At 43.4% G+C, this 11,510-nt stretch overlaps 1 protein-coding gene across 1 annotated transcript; it reads left to right on the top strand.

Annotated features, from left to right (window-relative positions):
• Window positions 1-12: 12 nt before the first annotated feature.
• On the top strand, window positions 13-10,543 carry MFAP3 (microfibril associated protein 3). The gene is made up of 3 exons (XM_048319738.1): window positions 13-80; window positions 4,708-5,166; window positions 6,530-10,543. The coding sequence occupies exons 2-3, from the start codon at window positions 4,887-4,889 to the stop codon at window positions 7,273-7,275; spliced, it is 1,026 nt and encodes a 341-aa protein (XP_048175695.1). The 5' UTR covers window positions 13-80; window positions 4,708-4,886; the 3' UTR covers window positions 7,276-10,543.
• Window positions 10,544-11,510: the final 967 nt, after the last annotated feature.

The raw sequence follows: 11,510 nt of genomic DNA, 5'->3' as shown, positions 1-11,510 counted from the left end.
CGCGTCCGGGCGGCGGGGCCGGCGCGGCGGCGGAGCTGCGGGACGGACCGGGCCGGGCCTGGCCGGGTACCCTCGTCCCGGTGAGAGCGGCGGTACCGCCAGGTTCACCTGGCGAGGTCGGGGTCGGGAGGCAGCGGCGGAGGGGGAGGCCGCGGGCCCGTGTCCCGCCTCGCTGCTCCGGCGTGGAAATGGAGCTGGGGCAACAAGGGATGGGTTTGGAGGACAGCGAAGGTGGTGGAGGAGCTCGAGGGGAAGCCACACGAGGAGCTGAGGTCACTTGGTCTGGTCAGCCTGGAGAACCGGAGACTGAGGGCAGAGCTCATCGGGGTCTGCAGCTCCTCCCGAGGGGCAGCAGAAGGGCAGCTCCGAGCTCTGCTCTGACAGTGACAGGACCCAGGGGACGGCCGAAGTTGTGTCAGGAGAGGTTTAGGTTGGATTTCAGGGAAAGGTTCTTCCCCCAGAGGGTGCTGGGCACTGCCCAGGCTCCCCAGGGAATGGGCACGGCCCCGAGGCTGCCAGAGCTCCAGGAGCGTTTGGACAGCGCTCTCCAGCACGGGGTGGGATTGTCGGGGTGTCCTGAGTAGGGCCAGGAGTTGGGTTGGATGATCCTTTTGGTTTTCTTCCAGCTCAGAATATTCTGTGAGTTTATGTTTCTGGCTTGACGTCATGCCCCAGTGACACCAGCCCGCGTGGCATCACCCCCGTGGCCCGGTGCCCTCGGCTGCAGTGTAGTCGGGTCGTGTGTCCCACTGCCACCACCAGCCCAGCGGGACCGGGGCTTTTCCACGAGTGAACTTGGAGCACACTGGGGCTGTGGGAACAGGGTAATGCTAAGTGGAACTTTGTGCCTGGTGGTTTTTAGCTGACAGGGCAAAAAAACCTGTTCTGGTGCGCAGCCGATGCTGTGTCGTGGCAGGTTACTCGTGACAGGTGTCAGGCAGCCAAGGGATAAGCACAGCAAAACACCGTGTCCTGTCAGGCAGCCAAAGGGTGCGTGCAGGAAAACACCAAATCCCATCAGGCAGCCACGGGACTGTGCACAGGAGAACATCAAATCCCACCAGGGAGCCTCACCCAGCGAGGCTGGCCCTGGTGTCCTGTGGATTTGCTCCTTAGGTTGGTTTTTGCACCGTGGGTGCTGCCATTCCCCTGCAGAGCTTTGGCTGGTGCCAGCAGAAGTGAGCCCTCCCTGTGGCCCCTCCCATGCTGGGTGCACCCAGAATGGCTCTTGTCAAGACCATGCTATGTTCATAAATCCCACAAGAGTTTCTGCCTGTAGGGCTCTGCCAAATGCATCCCCCTGGTTTGACAGAGGGTCAGAGGGGGCTTGCAAATTGTATTTCTGCAAGACATCAGCAGCCTGTGCTCTGTCTGGTGTGTCTTGGTTTATTGCCTCATGTTACTCCAGGTATGATGTGATGTTATAAGTAGTGAATGTAAAACCATAGAACTTGCAACCTCTTGGGCCCCAATTTTGCAGTGCCATATAAATGTGTGTAATTTTAAGTACTATCAGTGCTTCCACTGACCTCAGTGGGACTACTTAGAGTGCTCTAAGTTAGACACAAATACACTTCTTCAGGGTAGGAGCCAAGGATGACTCATACAAGCGCATGCATCACAGATTTTTATCTTTCCACTGCTATTTGTTGTTACAACTTATGGTTTAATAAAGGTTAAATGTGTTGAGCTCAGCTTCAGGTTCAGTTGTAAAATAGCCAGTTCCTATTCTGACACATTTCATCTTGCTTGAGCTTAACACTTTGTTGAAGAATTGTGATGTTGGCACTGATCACGCTTTATCCTTTTTGGGTCCTTTATCAGCTGCAGCAGCTGTTTTGCATAAGTGCAATGGATGAAGAATATGGATTTTGCAAATCATTTTATTGTTCCCAGCACTCGGCAGCGAGAGATCATTGTCTGCTTAGCAATAATGGCTTTTCCAAAAGACAAACAATTTCTAATAAATCAGACCTTGAAGAATTTAATAGTAAAATTAAATGACCCATCACCAATGGTTTATGCATTATGCAGGCTCAGTGCAAGTATAGTGGAGAGCATATGCAATTACTGAAGATAATTATTCTTATGAGGGAAAATGTTGCTGAGTATTTCTTGTGTTAAATAAATGAGTGAGATTCATAATGTCATTTAGGAGAAACGTCACAGACGCTTGGAAACCTTAACAATTCAAATTTAATAATTTCAAATGACAATAGCACAGGCAGAGTACAAGAGGCACTGGGATTATTCTCTAATAAATCTAACGTTTCAGTTGGGAGGTTATTGTTTTAGAAGACTGTAAGTTATTATGTGCCTGGGATTCGAGGGTGAAGTTGAGGGTTTGTGTTTGCTGCAGAAGTATTGTCTGTTTTAACTGTATCAGGTGCTGTGAAGTCTGATGCATGCAAAAGCTTTTAAATGCATTTTTAGCTAAAGTCAGCTGGGTCATGGGGTGATGTCAGCTGAAGGTCTGGGACCACAGCACCTCACTTGCCACTGCAAGGTGTGACAGACCTTTAAAGCAACCCAAATGTCAGTGGTCCACAAACTACCAGTCCACAGCTTGCCTGTGAGGAGCCTGCACAAGGTCAGTGTCAGCAGTCTTTTGCGGGCTCTGAAACACTGAAAACACCAGAGGTCTAAAAATGGAAGGTTAAAACCACTCCCTCAAACAAAAGAATAGTTGTTATCAACAGCAGCCTTAGTATTGGGTTCTTTTCAGACCTGTGCTGTTGCTGTGGATGGGATGCTCTTCTCCAGAGGCAGCAGGACTCAGTAACACTTTCCCTGAAGTGTAGCTGGTGAAAAACAGGAATGAAAGAGGCCTTGGTAGTGGTTTTAACTGTTTAGCTGTGGGAAAGTAGCTTCTCCAGCACAATGGTATAATTGAGTTCTCTGCAGTAGTCTCATCTTAAATGAAAGGACAAGAGGCATGATAGAAAACAGAGTGGGGCCAATGATTAAAAAAAAAAAAAAAAAGAAGAAGAAGGCAGATGAAGGGATTGCTGTTTACAGAGAAACAAGTAGGGAGCCTGTTTTCCAGTTTCTCTTGCAGGATTCAGTGGGTGAGTTGGTTAGTCAAGCTTGAAGGAGAGTTGGACACAGCTGTCTTCTTTGCCTTCTTTGTTAAACTGGTTTTGGCAATAGCCACAACAGAAATGGAAATGGGTCAAATAACACATTTCTCATCAGATGTCAAGTCTGGAATCTGGTTTGACCTTCGGCAAATTAACTTTCACTGAAAAAAATTCCCAGTCTGGATAGCATCTTAGCAGCAGAATTCCCCTTTTTGAATATGCTTGGTTTGTCTCTGATGAAAGACAATTACTAGAAATCACCTGGCTTTATGCATATTACATTATTTTTCAGAAGTGCTTTAGATAGTGTTAACTACTAATTCTAGAAGGATGAAAAGTGTCTGCATTATTTATCAAGTAAATGGGTCCCTTTGTGTGGTGATATTTATGAAATTCCATTCCACTAACATCTGTTATTTGTAGAAGAAAAGATGATAAATTTGAAGTCACACAGTCAATGGTATGAAGTGAGGTATTCTTTAGGATAACATTTGAGCTTGTGGCTTCTGTACTTTGTAAATGGTTTTTTAAGGCTCTGGAGCAGTCTGGATGGAATCATAACTTCAGGGAACACATATTGGATTAGAAATTTTCTTGAATCAGGCTTCCAGGACAATTGATAACAGATTGTCTCTTATCAGTGTCATCTCATTTTGTTACAAGTTGGTTTTATTCTGGCTTGTAAAAAAGGAAAATCTGTGTGTGCAGAAGACAGAAAATTAAAGGCTGTATCCGAATGTCTTAAAATATCTTTTGTGCACATCAATTTGAAGAGTATCTAGACAAAACAATTTTTCACGTTGCTATGAAGTTTGGCTAGAGAAGACAATGAAGAATATATGACTGCTGAGATGAAGCAGCATAAATGAAAAGATTTTCAACAGGACCTCATTGTAAAACAAACAAGAATAACAGGAAGCAGGCTTAGAAAATGCAGCAGCAACAAGAGAGATTGCAAAAAAGGAAGTATATGTAGACATCATTGTCCTGATATTCAGAAAGGGACTTCCTCTTCTGGCTGTAGATAACAACCAGGAGACCTTTCCAAGTAATTAAATCATGTTACGTAGTATTTAGACCCCTAATACCAGTTGTACCCCTAAAATCAAGTAAGTAGATGTAAATGCTAATAATCAGATGTGTGTGTGTGCTTTGGTTTTTCTCTGGGTGGTAAATGAAAGACTGGCTTTAGAAAACCAGGGCTTAAAAGCACTTTGATATTGGTGGAGAGGGAGGCAGAAATGACATCCTCTTTCTCTCTTTTCTTCCTCTATTAAGAAAGCACTTTTTCTTTGGTAACAAATGCAGAATCCACTTTTAAAGATAATTGTGCATTTCGAGTAGTCTGAACAATTTGTTCTTTTTGCAAAACCTTTTTCCCCTTAATGATTATTATTCCGGAGATTATTTATCTGGTTGGGAAGATGAACATCTAGTGGACTGGAGGCTGTGCTAATGCCTTCTTACCCTCATTTCATTACTGTGTTCTGAGCAAAGCTCTGATTTGGAACCTCTCAGCTGACAGTTTGTATTACGCTAATTGAAATCTGTTTACTGGAAATTAAATTTGAATACGTGGTAACCTTGCTGTCATTAATAAACTTACTGCTTTATCTTTTTTTTTCAGTTGTACTTCCAGTTTCCGCTTCAAATATTCATGGTCTTGAAAGTGCGTTTGGATCCCAGACATTTTCCAGCACAGAACAAACCAAGAGCCCCCTCTCCTATCTCAGAGCAAAACAGACAGCTTGATATCATACGACCTCATTTCTCCAAATTAAATGAAAGAATTTTCACTAGCTTTCCATGAAGCTCAGCTATTGCCTGTTAATTTTGACTGTTAGTGCTGATCTTTCAGTTGGATTCACAGTGGAAAATGTAGCTTTTAACAGAACAGTTGCTTTTGGGTCTTTCAATGCATCACTTCATGCAGTGTCTCAAGCTTTAATAAGTTCTCCAGCACACCATGATATCATAGCCAAAGAAGGGACTAGTATTTTAATTGAATGTAAACTGAACATCAGCCAGTATGAACATATCCTTTGGTATAACTCCAGAGGACACCTGCTTGAACAGAAAGATGAAGGTGAGTTTTCCTGCTGTTTTCTGTCCATCATTATTCCCCTTTTTTACAGTATTGGAAAACCCCTGGGACTTTATTATAATTTTCTCTTCCTATCCTCCCATTTTTACAATTAGGAGATAAGGAGAGAGCAAAACAAAGCCCTTTGCCCTCTGACATGTTGCCTGAGAATTACACCTGAGTACTTCTGTTCCAGCCCATCCATCCTGCTTTGGTGCCCCACAGAATCACCTTGTTCAAGAGTCATCCCAGTATTCCATACAGAAGAAATGAGTCTTCATCTTACCTAATACTAACTGATGGTTTTATTTAGTATTGCTCTGGTTTAAATTATATTTTTCCAAATGCATGAATTAAACACAATTCTCCACAGCTTGTGACTTTATCAGCTGGCAGTTGGTGCTTTAATTTTGTTACAGGATATTTTAAACCATACTTAGTACATGTATTTTTTGGTTTATGCACCAGTAAGACTGTGGAAAGTAACACAATATGTAATGGCCAACGATGGAATTCCTGCTATTTAACCCTTTTGAACTGAAGGGGAATATATTTTCCCAGCCATTGGCTCTTACAGTTCTGTCCCTGCAGTTTTCAATTTTAAAAAAGTGTTTTGGAGATGTGTGTGTTTTTCTCTCTGTTAGTATTAATGAAGGTCATCAAACTAATTGATAGGATCTTGTTGGAGGCCATTTTTCTGCCTTAAGTATTCAGTAACCTTTTTGTAGTTATAATGCCATCTGGAGATTAGTTCAAAGTAGAGTAATTAGAAGAATAAGTTATGAAAACAGTTCAAAGTAGAGTAATTAGAAGAAATGAGTTATGGAAACAGTTTCCCCCCTATGTTAAAAATGCACAGCAAATGCTGTATAAAGCTTCTTGTATTGATTTCTTTTTACTTGGGTTTTGCTTGTCAGCACTGCATGCTCAGCAGAAAACTGTCTTGAGAAAATTCTGCGTTCTTTTGCCAACAGAGCCATTTACAGACTGATCTTTTTCATGGGTCACTTGACTTTTGACTCTGAACGTATGGAAAATTAGACTTTATAGAGGACAGTCTTTTAACATCGGGTGAGAAGTCCTAGTTAAGAATTAGGATCCCTGTCAGGAAGAACCAGCAGGCCAGAAACACACTGGAAAGTGCAGATGAGAGAAGGAAGTAAAACCAGTGTAGCAAGCATGCAGAATAATTTACCTTTAAGCAGTAGGATTGGTAAGTGGGTTATGGCTTTCTGTGTCATTTCAGTCCTTGGTGTACTGTTATGATGCTAGAAGTGGACTGCTTACTGCCAAACTTTGACTCCTGTTGATGTTTACCCTGGGATTTTTGTTTCATGAGCTCTGTTTATTTCTTTCCCCTCTGCAGGTGACCGGTGGAGAATTGCTGATTATTCCCTCAACATCACAAAGGTCAGCTTTGCTGACCGGGGCCGGTACACGTGTGCAGGTGTTAATCATAACGAGACCTTGTACTACACAGTCACCCTGAGGGTTATCTTCACCTCAGGGGACATGAGTATCTACTACATGATTGTGTGCCTCGTTGCCTTTGCCATCACCCTCATTTTGAACATCACCCGCCTGTGCATGATGAGCAGCCACCTCCGCAAAACGGAGAAGGCCATCAATGAGTTCTTCCGCACGGAAGGGGCTGAGAAGCTGCAGAAGGCTTTTGAGATAGCCAAGCGTATCCCTATCATCACATCTGCCAAAACGCTCGAGCTGGCCAAAGTCACTCAGTTTAAGACCATGGAGTTTGCTCGGTACATCGAAGAGCTCGCCAGGAGCATTCCCCTCCCGCCTCTGATCCTTAACTGCAGGGCGTTCATGGAGGAGATCTTCGAGGCCGTGCGAGTGGATGACCCCGATGAGGTGGGAAAGGAGGACAAGCAGCCCCCCGGCTGCGGGGCCCAGGCCGCGCTGTTCCCCAGGAACCCGGAGATGAAGCGCAGCGATTCCCCGGCCGGCGACTCGGACGATGGCTCCATGAGCGAGCAGGGCCAGGAGATCGCCGTGCAGGTGTCCATCCACCCCCAGGCCCAGGGGCAGAGCATCGACACCGTGTCTCACGGCAGCTGCCACTCTGTGCCTGCCGAGGAAGGCACCTGCTGAGCCCAGTGATCCCCAGGGGGGTGAAGGAAGCTCGGGTGATCCAAGGATAGTGTGAGAAAAGGGTCTGCAAACAAGCTGCCTCGGTCCCATGTGCACAAGAGTTTTCCAAATTGCAAGGTGCCAGAACTAGATCTGAAGTGTGTATTTTCTGTCAGTGTTGATTTAACGATTCGAGTCTGCCAGAAAAGGCCATTTGGAATATTGTGCAGGGGCTTTTCTTTCTAAATCAGGCTTGCTATATTTAAAATAGTTACACAACAGGAGTTCTTTGTCCTTGGCTCCTTGGTAGCTTTTGATACTTCAGATCTGTGTGAGAAGTGACCAAGCCGAGCAGTACAACTTGCAATAAGAACTTTTCCTTTGTGAGCTCCTTCTTTCCTCACGAAGTTGAGCTGAAATTCCTTTGAGTCAGTGTTGTCCTGATGAATTGAGTTCTGTGCTCTTTTTGAGTTGCCTCGTGGTGCGTGTAGCCCATCAGAACCATGGTGAGCTTGAACAAATCTGTTTTGTGTTGCGTGCTTGTGTGTTGCTATCAAAATGTACTGTACTTAGGAAAAGAATAGTGCCAGGATCTGCTGCTGGATTAAATGAGTTGTTGTCGTTTCAAAGCAGCTTAGAGAACAACCAGGAGGTCTCAGTTTTCTCTGCATCTGCAGGAAACTTGTGTGTATTCTAAAAGCTTGTTTTTTAAACTTGGTGCTGATTGCCAAAGCGCCTTACCCTGGTTCTGTCCCACAGAATGGAGCAGGGACAGCACTGCTGGCACTGCCTGGCTTTTGACTTTGCTGATTTCACTCACTGTAGAAAATCCAAAGTTTTATATGTATTTGACGTTGTTGTGAGAAAAGGATGACAGTAATCACATAGTGGCATAACTAATAAATGAATTTATCATCTACAGATAGGTGCCAGGCACATCTTTCTGAACAGCATTATAATAAAGCAGGTGAAAAGTAGTGACACTGAGTCGCTCTGCTCTGGCTGGTCCTGTCACAAGGCAGTGGCAGAGAGAGTGGGGGGCTGGCTGAGCTATTTGCCAGCCACTGTTTGCAGGAGTGGAGTGGCTCACTACTAGAGCCCAGCCTCATGTGCTGCAGAGGTGGCAGAAGGGAGAGCTGCAGGTGCTGACATACATACACACAAAAGTACTTCACCAAGGATCTCCCACCTGGCTTCCTCAGCTGTAGAGATCCAGCCTCCAGGAATTAGAGTGCAGACAAGAATCTACTTTCTTCTTCCACTCTTTGGTGCTGATTTTTTTTTCTCCTTAACATTTGTAAGTTGTATCACTTAAATAGTATTTTATATCCTGTTGAGATTTAGTAGATGTAAAGCTTGTAAGCACTCCACAAATTAATTTCTTACAACTACTGGAAGCATATTGCCATATAATTTTAACAACTTGGCAATAGGAGCACCATTTAATTTCACACAACTCTTTTTTCTTCCCTTATTATTACAGAAATGTCAGTTGAACAAGTGATTCTGGAGGGCTGCTCAGGATTCTTAAGAGGATTTGACATTACATTTACATGAGTAGAGGTGGAAAACAAGCAGGCACAGTGGTAATAGCAGGGTGGGGCTGTCTGTGGTAATGCATGCTCAGAATGAAGGGGCTGAACGAATTACAGTTACTCTGTCAGAGAGAGGAAAATGACAGCATCTATTACCATTTTAAACTACCTTCTGGGGAAATTCCTGCAGTCAGCCACCAGTTAAATCACCCTGGTTGCCTTTGGCCTGTCGGGTTTGTCAGGAAGAAAATTGCTGGCCTTTATTATAGTAACATTCCCACCAGCTTGGTGCCATTTCCAAGACTGTAGCAAACTTTATCTGCTTCAGGGGAATAAAGCCTTCTGTACATACTTCAAGTAGCTGCCTCAACAGTGACTTCTTTTTTTGCTTCCATAGTTTGATAGCACTTTATGTCCAGGTGAAAAGTTTGTATAGTTTTGTGTGACCTGTCTGGTTTCTTTTAAGTTTTTTTGAGGTTATCAGTGTTAAAAGATACTCTGTGGATAAATTCCTATTTCTGTTGGAAGAGAGAAGCTGCTGGCTTCACTTCTGAGCTACAATGGATTCATTGTTGCACATGTGTGAGGGGAGATTTGGGAGTTTGCACCCTTTAGGATGCACTGGTTGAAAGAGGTGAAGGCTACAAGAGAGAATGATCTGTTTCAATCTCCTTTGTGCCACAGGCCATCAGAATGTACCTGCACCTGCCTTATTTCCCTATAAACAGCTCTCCTTGCTTCTGTGAAACTGTTGCATGATATGCAGCAGTAGCACATTGGATGTGTAACTCCTAAAAACACACGCAGTGAGAGGTGCCACTACAAAATCTAAACCCTATTTAATTGCTTCCTAAGAAGCAGTTATGATTGACAGGTGTCACATCAGAAGTGGCAGCTGACAGGCAGCAGGATGACACTGGAGGTGTGTCAGATGGGTGTCAGGAGAGCAGTTTCTAGAAAGATTTGATCTCTTCTTTGATTTTTCTGCTTTATTTATGTAGCTCTGAGTTCTTCAGCACAGTTACCTGATGTCTTCCTATTGCTTTCTGAGAGGAAAGAATGACCATGCATAAAGGTCCTCAGAAGTGCAGTTGCAGTGTCAATTGCTGGATAGCAAAGCTGAGAGTTTTCCTGAATTACTACAGTATTTTGTTCCTTAAATTAATTTCCTTCCTGGGAAGGAGGTGCTTTTGTAAGGATTTTGGTGTATCAGGAGTACCCTCTGAATGTAGGAACTGATCCTACTCCCACTGAATTCATTTAGAGAGGATTTGGAGCTCTGGTGCATTTCACAGGATTTTTATGCATCTGAAAGCAAGGACGATGGTGATGTTAAATGGTAAAAGTGATTTCCAGAGAATAAAATTTGACACCAGTTTCCAAACAACTTGTGAACTGTTCTAGTTATCCTGAGAGTAGATGTGTGCACTTAAATTTCTTTGATGAATCTAATTGAACATTAACATTGAAAGTGTTTCTCTCTTAACTTTTTTTAGGATGAGGAGATTCTGCAGTGGTTTCCTTGCTTTAAACTAAAGTCTTTGACAATCACAAGGCTATTCTATCTCTTCTTTGTGACTTATTTTAAAAGACCTAAAATCTACTTGTTATCCAAGAGTACCTAAAACTAACTTTGTAGTGATGATTTGCATTACCTGGATTGTAATGTAACTGTTTAATGTAACCACGTAGGATTTCATACTTTCATAAAATGAATTAGTAGATTTGCAAAATAAATTCAAAAGAAAAACCTTGTTCTGGTGGAGTTTTCTGTTTTACAAGTGAGGAGTGCCTGTCTCTCCAAGGTTATGTAGCAGCTGTATTGAGCTCAGCAGAATGTTGTTAATCAACCTGACAGAGGTTACTGGAATATTCAGTCATCTGAAGGACCATTCCTGCTTGACTTCACTGTCATTTTTTTTTTGTCTTAAACTCCTCAAGAGCACCTAATAATTGTTCCCAGCTGCATATACAAACAGTTACAGACCTGAAATGGTTTCAGGAAGGTCCTTGTTTACTTCTTTGTTTCACATTTTGTGTGTGACCTTCAGCCACAAATCTGTTTTATTTGTTCTCACCTTTTTCATATGATTGTACTATTCCATATTGTAAGCACCTCTCTTTTTGTAATCCCACACCCCAAACACCAAAAATCCACCTTGCTGAGAAACCCTCTGAAGTGCCTTCCAGGGGGTGTGCAAGTGTGAATGAGAGCAGAATTCACCCACCGTGCTTTTAAAGAAGAGTCTCTGGTTGCCAGCATCTGCACAAGGCAGATAATGGCATTACAGCTGAATGTTTGGGGATTTTCCCATGAGAATCAGCTGCCTAAAGGAAGAATTACTGGACCCATACTCCTCAGGCTAGGTCAATACTCAGTCAGCATCTGCTTTCTATCTCCTTGTTATGAGAGATGCATTAATGATAACGGTTCAGTTTTTTAAAGCTCCTGTAACCTGACCCCTCATGATCCTATCCACAGTGAACAAATTCATCTGCATCCATTTAGAGCACTTTTCCATCTGGTAACAACAGATCATTGAAAAGGGAGCTGCTTTAAGGATGATTGTACTTTAATTCTAGGTGCATGCCTTAAAAAATACATTTTTTTCTTAATGTTACAGCACTTCTGTGAATGAAGTCTCCAGCTGGAGACACAAGGGAGACACCACGGTGTCATTCAACTCAGGCAAGTTACAGCTTTATCGACTTCCCTTCAGC

Source organism: Corvus hawaiiensis, chromosome 15, assembly GCF_020740725.1.
Source record: "Corvus hawaiiensis isolate bCorHaw1 chromosome 15, bCorHaw1.pri.cur, whole genome shotgun sequence".
Lineage (NCBI taxonomy): Eukaryota > Metazoa > Chordata > Aves > Passeriformes > Corvidae > Corvus > Corvus hawaiiensis.
Note: the sequence above shows the minus strand (reverse complement) of the source record. Positions and strands in the feature narration are given on the sequence as shown.